Source organism: Cherax quadricarinatus, chromosome 43, assembly GCF_038502225.1.
Source record: "Cherax quadricarinatus isolate ZL_2023a chromosome 43, ASM3850222v1, whole genome shotgun sequence".
Lineage (NCBI taxonomy): Eukaryota > Metazoa > Arthropoda > Malacostraca > Decapoda > Parastacidae > Cherax > Cherax quadricarinatus.
The window spans coordinates 12,129,233-12,154,262 of record NC_091334.1 but is presented as its reverse complement, the minus strand read 5'-3'; the positions used below and the strand labels follow the sequence as shown (position 1 = coordinate 12,154,262).

The 25,030-nt window shown below is 42.1% G+C and overlaps 1 protein-coding gene across 1 annotated transcript in view; it reads right to left on the bottom strand.

The window, feature by feature from the left end:
• Positions 1 to 7,744: 7,744 nt before the first annotated feature.
• The window catches only part of LOC128694266 (solute carrier family 23 member 1), a 123,162-nt gene continuing 105,876 nt past the window's right edge, over positions 7,745 to 25,030 (bottom strand). Inside the window, exons 13-14 of the mRNA XM_053784305.2 lie at positions 10,218 to 10,347; positions 7,745 to 7,970 (exon numbers count right to left, since the gene is read on the bottom strand). Of these exons, the coding sequence (XP_053640280.1) occupies positions 7,913 to 7,970; positions 10,218 to 10,347 (188 nt within the window). The 3' untranslated portion in view covers positions 7,745 to 7,912. The remainder of the gene's footprint in view (positions 7,971 to 10,217; positions 10,348 to 25,030) is intronic.

The following is a 25,030-nucleotide window of genomic DNA, read 5'->3' as shown; positions in this document are numbered from 1 at the left end:
TAGCCACATCATCCTCACTATCACTACCTAAAACGGGTGTAGGGCCACGGGATGTACTCCGGGATGTACTACGGGATGTACTCCGTCCCCTGGGCATAGCATAGGGTACACTACCCGAGCGCATGCGGCGGCGCACATACCGACGCTTCACTGGTGAATATGTTTCCTCACTATCACTACTCGAATGATCGTCGAGCGCAATAAAATCACAATCCACGTCAGAATCATCGTCATTACTGAAGTCAGAGGCCAGGCCACGGGAAAATATTAGTTTTCTCTTACGTTTAGGAACAACCGACCGTGAGTCACGAGTGCCCACACCAGAGGTAGAAGGTCGAGGATCGTCGGGGTTTTCTGCACTATTATCGATATCCTGGTCATTATTTTCGGTCACTAACTCATCAAAGCCGTAGAATTCGTCTTCATTTCCACTTCCATCAGTGTCAGAACTATCAGACAGGAAGAGGAGAGTCCCAATTTTCCGGGGAGTGAGAGCTGACTTGCGACGAGACATGGTGAACAAGGGTAACTGAGCCGGCGTTCCCACAATGCTATGCAGGCGCCTAGATTTTTTGTTTACGGCGCACACCCACCGCGCAGACCCATTCTCTCATATGTAGGCCTATGAGCGCTTTCGCGCTAAATTTGACGGCGCTAGAATTTTGGCGTAGATCTACGGTTTGGACACTCACCGACCAGCCGTAGATCTACGGGACGGACCCTGAAAGGGTTAATATCGGTACAGGCCTCTATGGACAGATATGTTGTGCGACACAGGCCCAGTGACTCAAGCTGGTCCTAGTGGCATTAAAAGAAGAAGGGAAATAACCCCGGAAAAGGACTTGATACCTCAAGTCCTAATGGAAGGGGATTCCCCTTCTAAACATTAACAACTTCCACACACTCCCCTCCTCCCATCCCATCAATCATCACCAGATCTTCAATAAAGGTAAGTGTCAGTTTGTGTGTATTAAAATTAATATTTCATGTGATAAAAAAAAAAATTCATACTTTGGTGTGTCTTGCACGGATTAATTTGATTTCCATTATTTTTTATGGGGAAAATTAATTCAGCTAATGATGAGCTTTCAGGAACGGATTAATATTGTTAGCTGAGGGTCCACTGTACAACCACAATTTTTTTTTTTTTAACAAGTCGGCCATCTCCCACCGAGGCAGGGTGACCCAAAAAAGAAAGAAAATCCTCAAAAAGAAAATACTTTCATCATCATTCAACACTTTCACCTCATTCACACGTAATCACTGTTTTTGCAGAGGTGCTCAGAACACAACAGTTTAGAAGCATATACAGTGGACCCCCGCATAACGATATTAATCTGTTCCTGAGAGCTCATTGTTATGCGAAATTATCGTTATGCGAATGAATTTTCCCCATAAGAAATAATGGAAATCAAATTAATCCGTGCAAGACACCCCAAAGTATGAAAAAAAAAAATTTTACCACATGAAATATTAATTTTAATACACACAAACTGAAAAAGGCATGCACAATTACATGACACTTACCTTTATTGAAGATCTGGTGATGATTGATGGGATGGGAGGAGGAGAGAGTCTTAGTGTTTAGAAGGGGAATCCCCTTCCATTAAGACTTGAGGTGTCAAGTCCTTTTCTGGGATTACTTCCCTTCTTCTTTTAATGCCACTAGGACCAGCTTCAGAGTCACTGGACTTCTGTCGCATAACATATCTGTCCATAGTGGCCTGTACCTCTCGTTCCTTTATGACTTCTCTAAAGTGTTTCACAACATTGTCAGTGTAATAGTCACCAGCACGGCTTGCAATAGCTGTGTGAGGGTGATTTTCATCCATAAAGGTTTGCACTTTCAGCCACATTGCACAGATTTCCTTAATCTTTGTAGTAGGCAACTTCTTCAATTTCTCTCTTAAGGTCTAATTTCTTTTCAGTTAGGTAATCTTTCACATTGGGGGCAAATGCATGGTGTAACCAGTCATAGAAAAAGTCCCTAGTGACCCATGCCTTACCGTTTGCCCTCCACAGCACACACAAATTAGCCTTGAGGACATTCTTTTGCCTGAATGCTCTGGGAGTTTCTGAGTGATACACTAATAAAGGCTTCACTTTGCAATCACCACTAGCATTGGAACACATCAACAGAGTAAGCCTGTCTTTCATAGGCTTATGTCCTGGGAGTGCCTTTTCCTCCTGAGTAATGTAGGTCCTGCTTGGCATTTTCTTCCAAAACAGGCCTGTTTCATCACAATTAAACACTTGTTCAGGTTTTAGTCCTTCACTGTCTATGTACTCCTTGAATTCCTGCACATATTTTTCAGCTGCTTTGTGGTCCGAACTGGCAGCCTCACCATGCCTTATCACACTATGTATGCCACTACGCTTCTTAAATCTCTCAAACCAACCTTCGCTGGCCTTAAATTCACTCACATCATCACTAGTTGCAGGCATTTTTTTAATTAAATCCTGATGCAACTTCCTAGCCTTTTCACTTATGATCACTTGAGAGATGCTATCTCCTGCTATCTGTTTTTCATTTATCCATACCAATAAGAGTCTCTCAACATCTTCCATCACTTGCGATCTCTGTTTCGAAAACACAGTTGAACCTTTGGCAAGAACAGCTTCCTTGATTGCCGTTTTGTTGCCCACAATAGTAGCGATGGTTGATTGGGGTTTATTATACAACCTGGCCAGCTTGGAGACACGCACTTCACTTTCATACTTATCAATGATCTCTTTCTTCATCTCTATAGTAATTCTCACCCTTATTCCTGTAGGGTTGGCACTAGAAGCTTTCTTGGGGCCCATGGTCACTTATTTTGCAGATAAAATCACCAAAAACACTAATAATACGAAATGTTCCGATTGTATGTTTGGATGTTACCGCGGAGGCTGGCTGGTAAACAATGCCACCGGCGGAACATGTGAGGCTGGCTCAGGCCGCACATTAGACGCGTCTCGGACGAACAGCATTGAGCGGGTTTTTTAGCAGTATGCGAGGCAAAATCTTAGCGATAAAATGTATCGGTATGCGGATTTAACGTTATGTAAGGCCAACGGTATGCGGGGGTCCACTGTACCTATAAAGATACACAACATATCCCTCCAAACTGCCAATATCCTGAACCCCTCCTTTAGAGTGCAGGCATTGTACTTCCCATTTCCAGGACTCAAGTCCGGCTCTATAAAAATAACCGGTTTCCCTGAATCCCTTCACTAAATATTACTCTGCTCTCACTCCAACAGATCGTCAGGTCCCAAATACCATTTGTCTCCTTACACTCCTATCTAACACACTCATGCACGCTTTCTGGAAGTCCAAGCCCCTCGCCCACAAAACCTCCTTTGCCCCCTCCCTCCAACCTTTTCGAGGACGACCCCTACCCCGCCTTCCTTCCCCTACAAATTTATACGCTTTCCATGTCATTCTACTTTGATCCATTCTCTCTAAATGACCAAACCACCTCAACAACCCCTCTTCATCCCTCTGACTAATACTTTTATTAACCCCACACCTTCTCCTAATTTCCACACTCCGAATTTTCTGCATAATATTTACACCACACATTGCCCTTAGGACATCTCCACTGCCTCCAACTGCCTCCTCGCTGCTGCATTCACACCCATATAAGAGTGTTGGTACTACTATACTTTCATACATTCCCTTCTTTGCCTCCATAGATAACGTTTTTTGACTCCACATATACCTCAACGCACCACTCACCTTTTTTCCCTCATCAATTCTATGATTAACCTCATCCTTCATAAATCCATCTGCCGACATGCCAACTCCCAAGTACAGTGGACCCCTGCATAACGATCACCTCCGAATGCGACCAATTATGTAAGTATGTAAGTGTATTTATGTAAGTGCGTTTGTACGTGTATCTTTGGGGGTCTGAAATGGACTAATCTACTTCACAATATTCCTTATGGGAACAAATTCGGTCAGTACTGGCACCTGAACATACTTCTGGATTGAAAAAGTATCGTTAACCGGGGGTCCACTGTATCTGAAAACATTCACTTCTTCCATACTCCTCCTCCCCAATTTGATATCCAATTTCTCTTTATCTACATCATTTGATACCATACGAAAATACACTGCAAAGTCGCTGTTTTAAACCAAAAACACAGTCGGAGTTTTTTTTTTTCTCATTATGCACTGTGCGCTGCAGGATTTTTTTATACTGTGCACACTGACCACATAGACCCATTCTTTCTATACTGTGCACACTGACCACATAGACCCATTCTTTCATATGTAGGCCTACCAGCTTTCTCTCACTAGATTTGAAGGCTCTAGAATTTAGGCGTACTAGTTCATCAGTACCCTGGTGCATAAGCCGTACTAGTACGTCAGAAACCCTGAAAGGGTTAAATATTGCAGTGAGGAGGCTGGACGCAATTTTGACATGTAGGGTGAATGTTATGCAAATTTGGAGTTTTGAGGTTAGGAAGAGGTGTGGAGTTACCAAAAGTATTATTCAGAGGACTAAGGAGGTTATTGAGGTGGTTTGGACATTTAGAGGAGGGAGAAAAATAGAATGACTAAGAGGGCATATAAATATGGGGAGGTGAGGAGGGGTAGGAAAGGTTGGGGGAAGTGGTTAAGGAGTTTTTGAGTGCAAGGAGTTTGGGCATCCAACAGGCTTGTGTGAGCCTGCTAGATGGGTCTGAGAGGCGGCAAATATGTAGTTTGATTTGACATTCTGATGGAGTGCAAGACTAGTAACATTTACGAAGGAATTTGGGGAAACCAGTTAGCCGGACATGAGTCCCAGAAGTGGGGGTATCACAGTGCCTGCACTCTAAAGAAGAGGTGGGGATGTTACAGTTTAGAGGGTCATCTAAACTGTGTTGTCAGCAGGATGATGAAAGTTTTTTCTTGGTCGGGTCACTGTACCTTGGTGGGAGACAGCCAGAATTACCAGTTAGCATTATTGAACACCGTGTCCTTGTCTATTTTTCCATTGAATCAAAATTTATTATACAGTGATACCCCGAGTTTTGGCCATAATTTGTTCCAGAAGGCTGTTTGAGTGCCATTACTGAATGAATTTGTTCCCTTAAGGAATAATGTAAATTAGATTAGTCCGTTTCAGACCCCCAAAAATACACTTAAAAAGGCACTTACAATAATACACTTACATAATTCTTCGAGTTGGGAGCTGTATAAAACTCGGGGTACCACTGTACTAATGTTATTCTAAGGTTTTGCTTTTCCTTTTGAGATTTCAGTTAGATTATATATGAAGGTTTGGTTTCCATACTGTAATTGATAAATTCTCTTGAAATTATATGAAAGACATTAGAATTAATTTTGTGCATCATAGTTTATTGTAAATTATGAGCATAGTGGTTCTTTGAGTTACAATATTAATCTATTTCAGCACATACCTCCAGACTATCATAACTCAAACCCAAAAATATGTGGTTTTATGGTAATTTGTTCCATGTGCAGATTTTACTGTACCTTGTACACTGTCAGATATAACTTGCAGGTGCTATCTTCCTTCATCTGCTTCTTTCTTATCTAGTCTTTCCATCTCTGTGATAATTTTTGCCTTTTTTCACTAGCTTAAGATTTATCAACCATGCTAATATTCTTTATTTCTATTTGCTTGAAAATAGAGATGTTTTTCGGAAAGACATACGCACCATTTTCTTGCTTGATCTTCAGAGAAATAGCCTGTTTATTACACACTTTAAGGGCCATGATGACTTAATGCAAATAATGGTGTAATTATAACACACATGCAGTTTTGAAAGGTAAATAATCCAGAATTAATACGACAATGGCTGTAATAGCTTCAAACTGAAGAGTAAACAAACTGTAGTACAGTACATTTTCTGCTATTGGCTAAGATGCTACCATTAAATTATTCAACCCTGTTGCTGATTGGCTGCTAAGCCACCCTCACAGGCTCTCACTCTTATTGGCTTTGACAGTGAAAGCAAGCTACTAGATCTCTGGATGGCTAAGGCCTACCAACTGAAGAACTGATGCTTCTATTGGCTCTAGTGCTGTCCAAGAGGCAAGCTACCACATTGCTGACTGGCTGAGGGCCACCCACATGTGCTGACCATAATAATACAGTAGTAGTAGTAATAATGTGTACTTGTTAATGCTTCAGGTTCAAGCCTATGAACTCCAACTAGGGAGATGCGAGTGACATACTACTGTATATAGAAAGTCCCTCGTTAAAAGATGAGATTTCGTTGGGATTTTTAACCCAGAGGGTTAGCCACCCAGGATAACCCAAGAAAGTCAGTGCATCATTGAGGACTATGTCTTATTTCCATTGGGGTCCATATCTTGTCCCCCAGGATGTGATCCACACCAGTCGACTAACACCCAGGTACTTATTTGCTGCTAGGTGAACAGGACAACAGGTGTAAGGAAATGCATCAAAATGTTTCCACCCGCTGGGAATCGAACCTGGGCCGTGTGTGAAGCGGGAGCTTTAGCCACCAGGCCTGGTAGCCTCGGTTACTCTCGTTTCCCGGTATGTGATCCACATGTCATACCATCATATGCACTTTGTATCTCCAGTTTTTAATTGCAACTGAAAACAAAATTCCTCTATGAGCGTAAAGCGTAACTCAAAATTATTGCAACTCCAGCTCATCATATCTCCAGGGACCAATGTATTGAAGTTAATTTTCCAAAGGTGTAGAATGAGGAAAAACAGGACTGAATTATCCAAATGCATGACATGTATCAAATTTATTAAAAAAATAGACTACAGTGCATGTTATAAGTAACTTTTGCAAAGTTCATATTATTTAACATATATCTCAGGCAATTTTAAAGATAGTGATTATTAGTACTGTAGGCGAACTGCCCACAAATGAGGTAAAATAAAGACAAGGCAAGCCTTTACTAAACTGTTAGTCACAGCAGGTGAGAGATGAGGAGTTGGGCAACATCACGAGGTCATGTGTGTGTCCATTTTTCCGTATTTTTATTATAAACTCCTGTATAGCCCTTGTGGCTTAGCGCTTCTTTTTGATTATAATAATAATATTATAAACTCAAGGAAGGGGACACCAAGTACAATTCCTTGAATCAAGCCCTTCAGCATCAAAGAATATTGAGGGGTCATTTTTCTGGAGGATGAGTTTCACACAGAGCATGCTACTGAATGCCCTGCAATTTTGTTAAAAGATGCTCTGCATCAGGTTAAATATTACTAGAATTAGTTCTACTCCCTGTGGAACCTCACTTTAGTAGCTACCTCATTAGGATTGCTTGTTGCCTTATCCACATTTGTCCACTCAGAAAATACTGCATATACTGTATAGTGCTGTAATTTTTTTTATTGATGTCGCAGGCATTTCTTACAATCTTTCTTAGGCTGCTTTCTCCATTAACCCTTTTGAATAAAAGAACATAAATAAATATCATCAATTGTTTATGCATTATTGTATGTATGTCACTAATGCAATTCTCAAGGAGGTTATGCAGCGCTCCATGACATTTGAGTTTAGCACTTCGTTATGATTTTAATAAACAGGTTATCAGAGTACAGTACATCATTGAATATCATCATTCAGTGAAAATAAATAATCTTTCTTTCTACAAGTACATAATACAACTTATACAGCCCTAACTTACATCAGTGACATACTAGATAGAAATCCCCTTGTTATGCAAAGTATTTCAGGCAAATCAGGATGCAACCCACACTAGTCAGCTAACACCCAGGTATCTATTTACTAAGTGAACAGGGACAGTAGGCGTCTTAAGAAAACACACTGCCAATGTTTCCATCCATACCGGGGATCGAACCACGGACCTCAATGTGCGAGCTGAGTGCGCTACCGAGTTATGGGACATACCGATGCAAGATATATCACATGAGTTTTCTGGTGTTTTATTACATCAGATTCTTTGGTATAGTATGTTATCCTATCTTCCAAAGCCGGTGAAGGTAGGACAAATGGGAATCTGCTTAGACCATGACCATCTGAAAAATTAATCAGAATGAGTTAGATATTAAAAAGGGATGCTAAATAGAGTTGATGTATAACAAAACTTAAGAAATAAATTATTGGAAAAGATGAGATAGTGCAATGTAACATGATTAACTAATGCAGCTAAAGACACTAAACATGAAAGAGTAATGTGAAAAAAAAGTAAAATGTAATAGAAAATGACAAATTTGTATAATACATTGGTAGAAGTACTGAGAACAAGAAAGTGCTTGAAACCACAAATAAGTACTCGGTTTAATCTTGAGAAATAGCATATAATTTTTAAGCCTGCAATAATCTTTATTTCTATTTCTCAATATTTACTGGCACTTGCACCCAATTTCCCACCATTCATTTCATGAATGTACACCTGTACACCTCATTAATACAAATATCTAATCAGCCAGTCACATGGCAGCACTCCAGTGCCTGAAAGCATGCAGACTTGGTTAAGAGGTTAAGTTGTTTAGACTGTACATCAAAACGGGGAAGAAATATGATCTAAGTGATTGACTGTGCAATGATTGTTGGTGCCAGAAGGGGGTGGTTCAAGTATCTGACTGCTGATTTACGACACTGTATGACCCTTGTAGGTTTAGCACTTTTTATAATAATAATAATGGTGATCAGGGATTTTCACACACAACAGTTTAGAGGTTGCTGTAAAAAAAAAAAAAAAAAAAAAAAAAAACTGTGAATGCTTTGGTAGACAGATACTGTATGGCACTTTCAATCCCATTCATTGACACTGGGAAAATCTCTTTGGCAAATATAATATGTATACACGAGATGGAGTATACATCTCTCTGGGGCAGGGGTGGCAGTATGTATTAGCCATCTGTCAAGGGGGTCATTGCTGTGTTGTCTAGGACTTTAAACTGATAGAAGATAGAGGTATGGATGTCTGTAGGAGACAAATAGGTTGTAGCAAGAGCGATGAAAGTGGCAAAAAATTGCCAAGATACCTCAGGAATAAGTTCAAAAACCAATGTTCACCATGGCTTTACTAATAAAAGCAATGGAACTGGTCAACACAGACAGACAGTAGAAGGCAGTAACCAACTCTTAATATTTGGCTACAGTTTTTCCAGGAATGTGAAAAGCTAATCTTGTATGGGAAATATTCCCAAATAATGTGGCTATATGGAGGGAGTATTTAGATTCAATCTGAGGAGAGAGAGAAAGTCCAATTCCTCAGATGAAGAGCCTTTCACTACAACAAGGGACACTTTCCTTGAAGGGAGAGCACCTTATAAAGGATGAGTGGTGGACAGTATGCTTAGACTTTGTAGAAATATCAGCCCTAGCTGCTCAGAAAATGGGAAATTTGCAGTTATAATATGAACATCCCTGCATATTTTTCCTAGGATATGATGTGATCAAATACAATTCAGTAGAAATCTTTGCTTTTATGTAAAGCCTAAAACTGTGAATGTCAGATATTTCTCACCAACAAATTAGTGCATTTTACTGTACTGTATTACAAAAGAACTTGTGTGCTGTAATCTTTGGCAAGCTGACCTCCTCCCTAAAGATCCCACCTCTGAAACATAATTTTCTACAAGTACATGTACAAGGTATACAGGCCTAGCTGACATCAATGATATAATACTATACAGAAAGCCACTTGTTATGCAGAGCATTTTGGGGAAATTAGGTCAGTTTTGTCCCAGAATGCGATCCCCACCAGTCGACTAACTACAAGGTACCCATTTCACTGATGGGGAACATAGACAACCAGTACAAAGAAACACGCCCAATGTTTCTACCCTTGCCTGGAATCTAACCCGGACACTCGCCATGTAAAGCGAGAGCTTTAACCACCAGGCCATGAGCCCTGACTTTTAATTTTTAAATGGAGACTAATCTACTGCATGAATTATGATTTCAATTTTACACTCTTACTAACCCTTACACAGTGCTGTATTACCCATGCTTGACAACGACTGATTTACTCCACAAACTCTGATGATACTTTTCGCACTCCCCTCAGCCCTTTCTAGTTCAGTCTCTTGCTGCCCTTTACCCTTTCACCATCCACTACCCCGCTGTTATCCGTAACCTATTACTCATCCATCTCCCTTTTGCCACCTGATGCCCTCGCTTCCTTCCTGCCCTGCAGCGCTGTTTAGTCCTTGTGGCTTAGCGCTTCTTTTTTATTATAATAATAATAATGTATTACCCATGTGAATTTAATGCTTAAATTGATTATCACTAAGGTTCTCCCAAATATGACTCACTTTCTGAGAGCATCCATGCCCACAGGGATATCATAACACCTAGACTGTTGAATATGGGACCCTTCCTCATCTTTAGCAGAGTCTTGCAGATGAGCATTCCACTTCAGCAGGCCCCGCTCTTCATGAGTACCTATTGTAAAAAAAAAAAAAAAAAAAATGGTTAAGGAATATCAAAGTTTTATATAAAATATATATTATATACTTAAAATGGGAGGTACTACTGTCCTGCCAAGCGAGTGTAAAACTAAAGCCTATAATTGTTTTACATGATGGTAGGATTGCTGGTGTCCTTTCTTTCTGTCTCGTAAACATACAAGATTTCAGGTACGTCTTGCTATTTCTACATACACTTACGTCACAATACACATACATGTACAAGCATATATATACACACACCCCTCTGGGTTTTCTTCCTAGTTCTTGTTCTTGTTTATTTCCTCTTATCTCCATGGGGAAGTGGAACAGAATTCTTCCTCCGTAAGCTGTGTGTGTTGTAAGGCGACTAAAATGCTGGAAGCAAGGGCCTAGTAACCCCTTCTGTATAAATTACTAAATTTAAAGAGAGAAACTTTCGTTTATCTTTTTGGGCCACCCTGCCTTGGTGGGATATGGCCGGTTTGTTGAAAAAAAAAAAATACTGAGAATAGTCAAAACATTGTATGACCCTTTTGGGTTTCTTGCTTAATCTGATTATTATTATTGAGAACAGTTAAGTTTATTACTGATAGGGTTTTTCCTTTCATGTGGTAACTTACACTTATAATTAAATTTCACAACTAATGTAAGTTACCATGTGAAAAGAAAATTCCAATCAGTACAGATAACAATAATTTGGGATTTTAATCTTGAGAACCCATTCTTTAAGAAATTCACAATCACTTGCACACCAAGCCATTAATGCAACAACAATGATTAAGAAATACTAAAGTTTATATTTAAAAGTGACACTATGATCATCAGGATCATAAGCTCTAGAAAAAGAGATGTGCCTTTAACTGAAACTTGAAAACATGAATAGATTTCTGACTTGTCAGAGACTGGCAACCTGCTAACAATCGAGAAACAACAAATGATTACAACACAAGGCTCAATCAGTTTGAAAGGGGTTTCATGGCAATTCACTAACATTCCTGAACCTGGTGTAAAAGGTGCAAGCATATCAGCAAGATATTTAGGCTCATTAAATTTAATAGCTTTAAATGTTAAACAATTGAAATTCAATTCTTGCCTTGATAGGGAACCAATGTAGCCCATACAGATAGGGACTACTGGGAATCCCAGTTAAGAGTAAAAATTACCAGTCTAGCTGCACAATTCAGTCCAGACTCCTCTTCAAGGGGGGCTCCTTGGCGTGGTGAAGAGGCTCTTGGTCTGAGGAATTAGACCTGTTGGTCTCCTTCCTCAGACCGAACCTAATTACCCCCCAATCCCCCGTTCCCTATCCCATCCTCCCCTTTTTCCTTTCCTCCTCCTCCTCCTCCTCCCCACCCCTCCCTTTTGCCCTTCCTTTTTGGCCTTTGGGTTTTTTTTTTTTGTTTTTTTTTCTCCCACAGGCACGCTAGTTCCTAGGTAGGGGAAAGGGTACCGGGGTCCATCCCATTCCATTGAGGTTCTTGGCGGTGGCGTAGTTTGCTGTGGAATCTGGATTGCCAAGGGATGTCCCGATCCCTCTCCGGTATCCCGGAGGGTGGCTTTGGGTGTCTCTCGGGCGACGGGTGTATCTCTGGAAGCCACCTTTCGGATTCCGGGGGTGGTGGCCGAAGGAGGTATGCTTTGTGGCGGATTTCCGGCCGCCCTCTCTTTTGTCCACCGAGGTAGCTCGGCAGATGTGAGGTTGCTATCCCGGATTGCCGGTTTACTGGCATGATGGGTAGGGTATGGCACGGGTTCCATGCTGCATCTGCGCTACTTGCGGTGCTGAGGTCCTCTTGGGCGCGGAGGGAGATTTCTGGCCCTTTCATTCCTCCTAGGAACTATCCCTCCCCAGTCCCCCCTTTTTTTATTCTTTTTTTTATTTTTATTTTCTTTTCTCTTTTTTTTCTTAAAAACAAAAAGAAAGAAGTAACCTAAGCATGGCAGCCCTAGTCCATGAACCTGCTACCCCCGGGCCCCTTCTTGATACCGCACCCCGTTCTGACCCCGCCTCGTCTTTGGACCACTCTTCGGACACTCCTCATGCCTCTGTACCTCTTGCCGGTGCTGTTTCCTCACCCGCTTCAGGTACTGAGGCCTCGACTGACTCCTTCGATTTCTCTGACCTTCGCTCTCCTCTGACTATGCTTCCGGCCTCTCCCTCTATGGTGCGGCAATTTTCGAATCGCCGACCCATTCCACGTCGGACCAACTCTGGTCCCACGCCTAAACGCCAACGACAATTACCTGCTGATGATACTTCTCCACCTTCTCGTTCTTCTCAGAAAAGATCGACACGTCCTTCACTACCTTTCCACGCTCAGTTTCAGACTGCACAATGGACTAAATTCTTCACTTTACGACCGACTTCCTCTACTGCCTATCTTTCTGACCACAGTATTGGCAAGGCACTCCTACGCCATGTTGGTAAAGATATTTCTTTTCATGCTCTTAAGAGCGGTACGTGCATCATCACCGTACAGAATGCTACCCAGGCTCATGAGCTTTCTCGTCTTTCCCATATCGATACTGTTCCTGTCACTATTGAAAAACATCATTCCCTCAATTCTTTTAGCGGTACCGTCATTCTGCCCCATACCATAGTTCAACAAAATTTCCAGACATGTGGCACTGACATTCTTGAACAGCTGGAACTCCAAGATCTCCCAATCCTCAAGGTAGACACTTATGTTCTTCCTGCCTGCGGGCGGAGACGATACCCTAGCAATGTGGCTCGTTTAACTTTTGACAGCCGTGAACTCCCATCCTCAATTTATGTAGCAGGACATCGGTTACAAGTTCGAAAGGTGATCCCTACACCGCAACAGTGTAGAAATTGCTGGCGATTTGGCCATCCAGCAAAATATTGCAGATCTATCGCCGAATGCCCAGTCTGTGGTGCCGATGACCATTCTAATACGTCGACAATTAAGGCAATCGACCTCCCTCTTGCCTTAATTGTCATGAGGCTCACCCTTCACACTCTCGCCGTTGTCAAGTCTACTTAAACGAGCAAGAAATCCATTACCTCAAAGAGGCAGAAGGTCTCCCTTATGCCATGGCAGTTTCTCATCTCCGCCTCCAAGGGAGACTACCTCGTGTTTCTTATTCCCATGTTTCAAAACATCCCCCCAATTCTGGTATCCCATCGTCTGCACCCACCTCTGGTTACCTCTTCCATAGTCACTCCTGTATCTAATTCTTTTGCTGTCCTCGGCTCAGACGTCCCTACTTCAACGCCTCAGTCTGATCTCGTTTCTTTGTGTTCTCTCTCACAAGCCTCAATGGCGACGAGATCTCGTATGACACCTCCTCCCAATCGTCCCTATACTTCTCAAAAAGTCAAAAAGAGGTCCGTTAACACCTCCTACCCATCTTCCACCTCCTCATTTTACCTTCCCTGTCTCTGTACCTGGTTCTCCCCCTCTCACTGGCTCTGTTACAAGTGTAGAGGTTCACCCTCCTCCTCGTACTGTACCTTCCTCCCCTGTTCCCTCCCAAGTTTCTTCCTCTTCTGCCACCTCCCAGGTTTCTGCCTCTTCTGTCCCCTTCCATGCTTCTCCAGTTCCCTCCACCCTTTTGCCCCCCCCCTACCTTGGTTGAGTACAATACAGTTCCAATCTTTACTCATCCTCCCCCTACCATTTCCAATATTGTCTCCCATACGACGTCTCTGAATTCCGAAACACTTGAAGCAATCTCTGAATATATTGCAGAGACCAAACCATCAATGGACACTGATCCACCCTCCGCTCCTTCTCTCTCCTCTGCTCCATCTGCGCAACTCCTTTCTTCACAGCGCACCGTTCCTTCACTGCTTGAACGTTTTCCACTGCCTCCACATGTGGACTTTTCTAACCCCTCTAGTCCGTAGGAACCCTTACCTGCAGATTTCAGGTATCTTTATCATTGCCAATCATGGCCTATTTACAGTGGAATATAAGCGGCCTCAGGGGTAATCGGGGTGAGCTTCAGATGTTACTCTCCCAGTTTTCCCCTGTTGGTGTTTGCTTACAGGAACCAAAATTACACTCTGCTGTTATCTCTCCCATCTCAGGCTATAATTTATTGTATTCTTCAGATCCTTTTCCTGATGGGACCTTTAATGAAAGTGCCCTTCTTATACGCACTGATATTCCGTACCATCAGCTATTTGTTCGTACTTCGCTGCATTACACAGCAGCCCGTATCCACTTGCATAGGTGGTATACGCTCTGTTCTTTATATCTCTCTCCTTCTCGGGCATTATCTATTCCGGATATTGCCTTTCTTGTTTCGTCATTACCGCCACCGATTCTGTTACTTGGTGATTTTAATGCCCACCATTTCCTCTGGGGGGATGGGTCTCACTGTGATTCCCGTGGCATTCAGTTAGAGGCTTTTCTTGCCACCCACCCCCTCCATGTTTTAAATACAGGTACTCACACCCATTTTGATCCTCGGACTCACACTCTCTCTTGCATCGATCTCTCAGTCTGCTCTTCCTCCTCCGCATTAGACTACACTTGGTCTGTTCTCCCGGACTTACATGACAGCGATCATTTTCCAATCATTCTTACTTCCCCTTCATATTCACCACCTCTTCGCATCCCACGCTGGCAATTTGATCAGGCAAATTGGAACCTTTACTCACACCTAACTGTTTTTAGAGAGGTTCCTTCTTCGTCCTCCATCGATGAGCTTTTACACCTCTTCTCATCCTCCGTTTTAACCGCAGCTTCTCATTCTATACCCCAAACTTCGGGCAGGCATTCTCAGAAATGCGTGCCTTGGTGGTCTCCTGCTTGTGCTCGTGCAGTACGTTTGAAACGCGCTGCATGGTGCAGGTACCGGTACAATAGAACCACAGAGAGACTTCTTGATTTTAAGCAGAAGCGTGCGATCGCTCGCCGTGTCATCCGTGACGCTAAACGCACTTGCTGGTGAGATTATGTCTCCACCATCACCTCTGCTTCCTCTATGAGTGCAGTCTGGAAAAAAGTATGAAAACTGAGTGGTAAATATTCTCCTGACCCGGCTCCTGTTCTGCGGGTTGCCGGTGTTGATATAGCAAACCCACTAGATGTTGCCAATGAAATTGGCAATCATCTGGTCCGTATTTCTCAGGGACTCCATCTATGCCCCTCATTTCTTTCCTCAAAGTCTGCCAGAGAGTTAGCACCCTTGGACTTTTCTTCTCTCAGAGAAGAACAGTATAATGTGCCTTTTACACTTCAAGAACTGGAGGCAACACTCTCAGCTTGCCGATCATCGGCAGATGGGCCCGACGACATTCATATTCGTGTGCTACAACATTTACATCAGTCAGCCCTTGCAGTCCTATTACGCCTTTACAATCGTATTTGGTCACAAGGAGTTCTTCCACAGCTGTGGAAATCTGCCATTGTTCTCCCTTTCCGCAAACCAGGCACTACGGGACATGAAACCTCCCACTATCATCCCATTGCTCTTACCAGTGCAGTTTGCAAAGTGATGGAACGCCTAGTAAATAGACGTTTAGTGTGGTATTTAGAGAGACACAACAGTCTCTCCACACGTCAATATGGCTTTCGTAAGGGACGTTCTACCATAGACCCCTTACTACGCTTGGATACGTATGTTCATAATGCCTTTGCGAATAACCACTCAGTTATTGCCGTATTTTTTGACCTTGAGAAGGCATATGACACAGCTTGGAGGTATAATATTTTAGCCCAAGCCCACTCCTTAGGCCTTCGAGGCAATCTACCATCCTTCCTTAAGAACTTTTTAACTGACAGGCATTTCCGTGCTCGGGTTAATAATGTGCTCTCCCCGGACTTTATCCAAGCTGAAGGTGTCCCCCAGGGATGTGTTCTGAGCACAACACTTTTTCTCCTTGCTATTAATGATTTGGCCTCTAGTCTTCCATCAAATATTTGGTCATCACTCTATGTTAATGACTTCGCTATTGCCTGTGCAGGCGCTGACTGTTACCTCATTACAGTTTCTCTCCAGCATGCAGTCGACCGTGTTTCCAATTGGGCCACCACACGTGGGTTTAAATTTTCCAGCACTAAAACCCACCAAATTACTTTCACTAGACGCTCTGTCATCTCCGATCATCCTTTGTACCTCTATGGCTCCCGTATCCCTGAACGTGATACAGTCAAGTTTCTGGGCCTCCTCTTTGATCGTAGGTTATCCTGGAAACCTCACATTACCTCTCTGAAGGCAACTTGTCACAGCCGGCTGAACCTTCTTAAAACCCTTGCTCATCTTTCATGGGGAGCTGATCGTCGAACCCTCCTTCGCCTACATTCCACCCTTATTTTATCGAAACTTGATTATGGTGACCAGATCTATTCAGCAGCATCTCCTGCTACTCTCTCTAGCCTTAACCCCATTCATCACCAAGGATTACGTTTATGCCTTGGTGCTTTTCGCTCTTCCCCTGTCGAGAGCCTCTATGCAGAAGCGAATGTTCCATCCTTATCCGATCGCCGTGATGCCCATTGCCTTCGCTACTATGTACGCTCTCATGATCTCCGCAATCCTTCCATTTATAGAATGGTCACTGATATTAGTAGACATTCTTTATTTGTTCGCTGCCCCTGTTTACTCCGTCCCTTCTCTCTTCACCTTCATTCGCTCTTGTCTTCTCTTCAATTACCACCTTTCTATTTTCATGTAGCATCTCACTTTTCCCTACCCCCCTGGGAAGTTCCAGCTGTTCGAGTCTGTTCTTTCTCTCTCCCTTGCTCGAAAGCCCAACTGTCTACGGTCACTTCCCGCTCTCTTTTTCTTGACCACTTTCACTCTCATTCTCATGCCATTGCTGTGTACACAGATGGCTCTAAGTCTTCTGACGGCGTAGGATTCGCAGCAGTGTTTCCGGACAGCGTCGTACGAGGGCATTTACTATCTTCGGCTAGTATTTTTACTGCTGAATTGTATGCCATCCTTGCAGCACTTATCCGTATTGCATCTATGCCTGTGTCATCATTTGTGGTTGTCTCAGACTCCCTTAGTGCTTTACAGGCTATACAGAAATTTGATACACCTCACCCCTTAGTCCTCCGTATCCAACTTTGGCTACGCCGCATCTTTACCAAGCATAAAGATATTGTTTTTTGTTGGGTCCCTGGTCATGTTGACGTACAGGGCAATGAACAGGCAGACACTGCTGCGCGGTCAGCAGTACATGACCTACCAGTTTCATAGAGAGGTATTCCATTTACGGACTATTTTGCTGCAATATCTTCCCACCTTCACACCCTTTGGCAACACCGTTGGTCTACTATGCTCGGCAACAAACTTCAATCTATTAAACCAAGTATAGGTTACTGGCCGTCTTCTTATCACCAGTGTCGAGGTTGGGAGACTACTCTCTCCTGTCTTCGCATTGGCCATACTCGTCTTACTCTTGGATATCTCATGGAGAGGCGCCCTGCTCCTCTCTGTGAGAATTGCCAAGCTCCATTATCAGTCAGCCACATTCTGTTGGACTGCCCACTTTATCAACGAGCACGCAGAATTTACCTCCATCGTCGTCTTCGCTCCGCTGCTCTCTCTTTACCTTCCCTTCTCGCTGATGGACCCACCTTTCATCCGGACTCTCTCATTGACTTTTTGACAACAACTGACTTACTTCACAAATTCTGATACCTTCAGCCCTTTCTACTTCAATCTCTTGCTACCCTCTACCCCCGTACTATCCCCTGCCCCGCTGTTTTCTGTAACCTACTGATCATCCCTCCTCCCTTCTGCCATCCAATACCCTCGCTTCCTTCCCTACCCTACAGCGCTGTATAGCCCTTGTGGCTTAGCACTTCTTTTTTATTATAATAATAATCAGTCCAGACTGAAGTAAGTACTTTGACAAACCCCCAAACTGTTGTAAAAATCAACTTGAGAGGAAACAAACGTGTATATAATGACCAAGATACTCTGATTATCAAGATATTTTCTGACTACATAGAAATTATGAATATAAAAATACAAGATTTAACAATTTGATGTGTCCAACAAACAATAATGAAGAATCCAGGTATACACCAAGATCTCTCGCTAATCCTACAGGCTGCAAACTGACAATACCACACTCTAAAGACACCAAATTCTCCAACCTGTACTTCCTCATCTCTTCAAGGGGTAGTCCTTTAATGTGGCAGAGGCTTTTGGTCTGAGAAATTGAACCTTTCGGTCATCTTCCTCCAACTGAACCTAAATACAGTAAACCGTCATTTAACACGGTTTTGTTTGGCATGTTTTGGATATAGCACTATTGAAGAATTGTGGCATATTTTTGCATAACACTTCATAAAATTAACTTAACACGGTTCAGTTTGGGGAAGGGGAAAAAATTCCGAGCGCACATCTCCTGCGGGATACCCTCTGCTTGTGTGTGGATTAGACCGAGTCAACAGGGGAGACCTACCGCCATCTCCCGCCACCCTCTGCCACCCCCACCACCCTTGTCCCAGTCTTCAGTTCATACGCATGTAGCACGTACCATCCTCTGCTAATTTAGATTTTTAATTTCCATATCTTAAATCTGCCAAGCAATCATGGCACCCAGTAGGCATACAAGTGTTGCTGAAAGAGGCAAGAAAAGGTATAAGCGTTTAAGACTTAAAATTAACGAAGAAAATAGATATATTAAACAAGAGAGACCCTGTGGCCATAATGAAGTGTCACTTTGTGCACATAAAAAGAATGAGGTAAATATGAGTTTGTGTGATGACTGACTGATTTACTGACTGACTTAAAGTTAGACTTTTTCACTGAAGAACACCCTGAAACAGTGTCTAGAGCGGCTGATGCCTTACTGTCAGTTGTATAATGTACTGCAGCATAAAATAGAACAGAAATCCATTACAGAATTTATGCACACTCCAGTACAACCATCAACTTCAGTACCAGAACCTCTACCATCCACCTCAGCCCAGTAGGGCCACAGCATAACTCTCCACTCTTCGTAATCATCCACAAACAACAGCACCCACAATTTAAGGTAAGAAATACTATTATTTCTGTTGCATTTGTAATCTTAAGAAGTAAAAACAACATAATACATCACGACAATGAACTACAATTACACATTCACTTTTATTTTTGTAAGATCTGTTGGTCTAAAAAAAAAACTTGTTTGGCTTTTTGGGGGCTCCCAGAAATGTAACCCTATCTTTCCCATAAGTTCTTCAGTTTGTCTAATACAGTTTTAACTAAAACGTAACGTAACTACCACGTTAAACGATGGTCTACTGTACCCCCATTCCTCCCATCCTACCCATCCCTCCCCTCTCCTTCCTTAACTGCTTTTGGCCTTTAGGGGTCATTCCCTCCAAAAATCTAGCTCCTAGGCTGGGGAAAGGGTGTCGCTGTCCATCCCATTCCGTTGAGGTCTTTGGTGGTGGTGTTTTCCATGGAATCTGGTTCATCTAGGGATGCCCTGGTCCCCCTCCGGAGTCCCAGGGGATGTCTTAGGGTGTCCTTTGGGTGATGGGCGTATCTCTGGAGGCTACCTGTCAGTTCCAGGAGGTGATGGCTGAAGTAGGTATGCCTTGTGGCCACATTCTACCCGGTGGCCTGGTGGCTAAAGCTCCCGCTTCACACACGGAGGGCCTGGGTTCGATTCCCGGCGGGTGGAAACATTTCGACACGTTTCCTTACACCTGTTGTCCTGTTCACCTAGCCCCTCAAGGAAGGTTCCTTGATGTTGGTGAGGGGCTCTTGATTTAGGGAATTGGATCTGTGCTCCAGTTACCCGAATTAAGCCTGAATGCCTTCCACATCCCCCCCCAGGCGCTGTATAATCCTCCGGGTTTAGCGCTTCCCCCTTGATTATAATAATAATAATAATGTTCACCTAGCAGCAAATAGGTACCTGGGTGTTAGTCGACTGGTGTGGGTCGCATCCTGGGGGACAAGATTAAGGACCCCAATGGAAATAAGTTAGACAGTCCTCGATGATGCACTGACTTTCTTGGGTTATCCTGGGTGGCTAACCCTCCGGGGTTAAAAATCCGAACGAAATCTTATCTTATCTTACCGCTTTAACACACTTTATCTTCCCTCTTAGCTGACGGCCCCACCTTTGGTGCAGACTCCCTCTTTGACAGCAATAGATTTATTACATAACCTTTGATTATACAGTGGTACCTTGACTTACAAGTTTAATTCGTTCCATGACCAAGTTTGTAACTCAATTTGCTCGTATGTCAAATCAATTTTCCTCATTGAAATTAAGTGAAATGCCATTAATCCATTCCAGCCCCCCCCCAAAAAAAAAACAATTTTTCGTTATGGGTTTTTAAATAAGAAAAATGTATTTATTAATAAGAAAAGATTTTTGCTTTTTTGCCAGGTCCCAGCAATGTTGTAGAAATGCTGGAGTATATATGAAACTCCTTGAAGCATGGTGTAAGACGAGTGTCACTCCACTGCTGACAGTGCAGCAGTGTAGTGACACTTGATGATCGTGCACTGCGTTGACTTTATTTTTCACTCTTACACATAAACATGTCTGTTTCTGTGTTTCTTTCTGTTTCTGTCTAGCTCTAAGTTTATCTCTCTCTGCTTATCTGACTTTCTGTCTGCCTGTGTTTCTGTCTTCCTGTCTCTACTCGTCTCTGTCCGAGAGAGAAAGTGGCTCATGAACCAACAGGTATTATACACGATGCAGAGTTGTCACGTCTGATTCCTGAACAAGTGAAAATGTGTACGTATTACTTGCCAGTCATGCTCATTATGCCTTGTATCTACAAGCATAGTACAGTGGACCCCCGGTTAACGATTTTAATCCGTGCAAGAGGGCTCATCGTTATGCGAAATAATCGTTATGCGAATGAATTTTCCCCATAAGAAATAATGGAAATAAAATTAATCCGTGCAAGACGCCCAAAAGTATGAAAAAAATTTTTTTTTACCACATGAAATGTTAATTTTAATACACACAAACTGAAAAAGGCATGCACAATTACATGACACTTACTTTTATTGAAGATCTGGTGATGATTGATGGGATGGGAGGAGGGGAGAGCATTATCTTCTTACTGTTTAGAAGGGGAATCCCCTTCCATTACGACTTGAGGTAGCAAGTCCTTTTCCGGGGTTACTTCCCTTCTTCTTTTAATGCCACTAGGACCAGCTTGAGAGTCACTGGACCTCTGTCGCACAACAAATCTGTCCATAGAGCTCTGTACCTCCCGTTCCTTTACGATTTGTCTAAAATGGGCCACAACATTGTCATTGAAATAGTCACCAGCACGGCTTGCAACAGCTGTGTCAGGGTGATTTTCATCTATAAAGGTTTGCAGTTCAACCCACTGTGCACACATTTCCTTAATCTTTGAAGTAGGCACAATGGATTCCACAACTGGCATAGGCTTCTCAGGGTTAGCCCCAAACCCTTCAAAATCTTTCTTAATTTCCATACTAATTCTCACCCTTTTTACCACAGGGTTGGCACTAGAAGCTTTCTTGGGGCCCATGGTCACTTATTTTCCAGAAACAGCACCGAAAACACTGTAATAATACGAAATATTCCGAGTGTATGCTTGGATGTTACCGCGGAGGCTGGCTGGTAAACAATGGGACGGCCGGCACATGTGAGGCTGGCTGAGGGCACATTGGACGCGTCTCGGACGAAAATCGGTAAGCGGGTTTTTAATCGGTATGCGCGGCAAAAATTTTGCGATAAAAGTAATCGGTATGCGGAAAAATCGCTATGTGATGCCATCGTTATGCGGGGGTCCACTGTATAGCACTTGTCTGGATTTTTTAGTTATCCTACATAATTTACACTATGTATGACTGTATTTATGTGTACCTGTGAGACAGAGACAGAGATAGACACAGACAGACAGAGATAGAGACAGACAGAAGGAGATAGAGACAGCCAAAGCAAATCAGCCAGCCAGCTGGCCACCCAACCAGCTGACCATGTATTACACATGCTCCAGAATTGTTTCTCTTTATTTAGGGCATATGTTATAGAACATTCTGGCAGGAATGTTACACACTGGTTATTATCGAGGCTTTTGATATTTCCTCGGTATCTCCTGCAAGTACCTGAAGCTCACTCGTAACTCGGATTTTGGCTCACAACTCGAAGCAAAAAATCGACCGACAGCTCGTAACTCAGAAATCTTGCAAGTTGCCGCACTCGTAAGTCAAGGTACCACTGTACTTCCTTTAGCACTCCTCACTGCCCTTACTAATGCGACTTGTTATACTCTCCACCCTCACTAGTCTCAGATCATGTATATTAAAGTGTTAGCATGCCCTACCCTGCAGCGCTGTAAGACCCTTGTGGGTTTAGCGCTTAAGTTTTTATTATAATAATAATAATAATAATGTACTTTCCCAAGGTTTCCCCCTGACAATCAAAATCTGGCTTATTCTCATTTACTTTTAATATTGTATTTGCCACCCAAGTCAGACTACCCAACAGAGCTAAAGCAGAGGTTTGCATCCTTCACATCTAGAACCTGGATATAGATTTGCCCTAGGTAGTAGGTTGGTAGACAGCAACCACCCAGGGAGGTACTACCATCCTGCCAAGTGAGTATAAAACAAAAGCCTGTAACTGTTTTACATGATGGTAGGATTGCTGGTGTCCTTTTTTCTGTCTCATAAACGTGCAAGATTTCAGGTATGTCTTGCTACTTCTATTCTCTATAAGGATTACAATGCTGAGTTTACCCTTAGGTCACACTATACATGCATGTACAAGCATATATATATATACACACCCCTCTGGGTTTTCTTATATTTTCTTACTAGTTCTTGTTCTTGTTTATTTTCTATCTCTATGGGGAAGTGGAACAGAATTCTTCCTCCATAAGCCATGCCTGTTGTAAGAGGCGACTAAAATGCCAGGGGCAAGGGGCTAGTAACCCCTTCTCTTGTATAAATTACTAAATTTAAAAAGAGAAACTTTCGTTTTTCTTTTTGGGCCACCCTGCCTTGGTGGGATACAACCAGTTTGTTGAAAAAAAAATATATATATATACATGTACAGTAGGGCCCCACTTATACGGCAGGTTAGGTTCCAGGCTACCGCTGTAAAGTGGAAATCGCCGTAAAGTGGAACACCCTTTTTTCCACTTATAAATGCATACAAATACAAGATAACAAGTTTACACTAACATATATTAAGTTAGCAATAGAACTAGGCATAAAAAAAACAATAAAAAAAGTACAATACACGCATAGTGCACTCATTACTTACCTTAAAATATTTATAGTCTTAATCTAGGGTGAGACAAGTAGTATTTATTGTAAGAAATCAAGTGTGGTATGTATGGTAGTCAGCCGGGCTACCATACCAGGCCACCCCACTTACACGTAATATTCTATTACATTTAAGCATCCCAGAGCGATAAAATGCATATACAGTTCACTCATTACTTACCTTAAAATATTTGAAGTCTTAATCTAGGGTGAGATGAGTAGTATTTATTGTAAAAAATCAAGTGTGGTACGTATGGTAGTCAGCTAGACTACCATACCAGGCCAACCCACCCACACATATATTCTATGATATTTAAGCATCCCAGAGCAATAAAATGTATATACAGTTCACTCATTACTTACCTTAAAATATTTGTAGTCTTAATGTAGGGTCAGGAGTAAGTAAATGAGATAAAACGAATAAATGAGAGAGAGAGAGAGAGTACATGAGAGAGGACAGGCGCAGAGTTATGTAAACAAACCAGGCGAAGGTAAGTTTTGTAAACAACAAAGTGTACACGTCTGGTTTGTGTACAAGTTACATTGTGTACAGGTTGTCTCTACATTGATACGGTAGAATAAATGAAGAACACTCCCATTCTCATGTAACATCATTTTGAGAAGAAATGACACTCTGAGTGAAGGCAATGGAAATAAGTCACTGACTTTTTTGGGTTATCCTAGGTTCTCTACACATATGCTGTTATGTATGATAATCTATGTAACTGTATTTGTGTATACCTGAATAAACTTACATACGAAAGGAATAATTTTCTGCAGTTACCCCCAGTAACACATTTTCTCTTATGTTAGATTAGAGAAAATGTTATTCTTGGCATCACTTGTACAAGTTATCTGGCTACCACATCTCATATTTATGTTTATTTATTCCATTGTGGGGTGTATTTATCATCTTTATATGTTATGTATCATGTTTATTATATCATGGATGGATTAATGAAAATGTGTATATTAACGTAATATACGATATTTAATGAGACTCGGCGATTATTATTATTATTATTATTATTATTATTATTATATTGGCAGTTTGGAGGGATATGTTGTGTATCTTTATACGTACATATGCTTCTAAACTGTTGTATTCTGAGCACCTCTGCAAAAGCAGTGATAATGTGCGAGTGTGGTGAAAGTGTTGAATGATGATGAAAGTATTTTCTTTTTGGGGATTTTCTTTCTTTTTTTGGAGTCACCCTGCCTCGGTGGGAGACGGCCGACTTGTTGAAAAAAAAAAATATATTATTTCTAATATGGCGTCACTTGTGCAAGTCGTCTGCTACATCTCATATTTATGTTTATTTATTCTACTGTGGGGTGTATTTATCATATTTATATGTTATGCATCGTGTTTATTATATAATTTTGAAAAAGTATCATAGATGGATTAATGAAAATGTGTGTATTAACGTAATATACGACATTTAAATGAGACTCGGTGATTATTATTATCATTACTAATATGA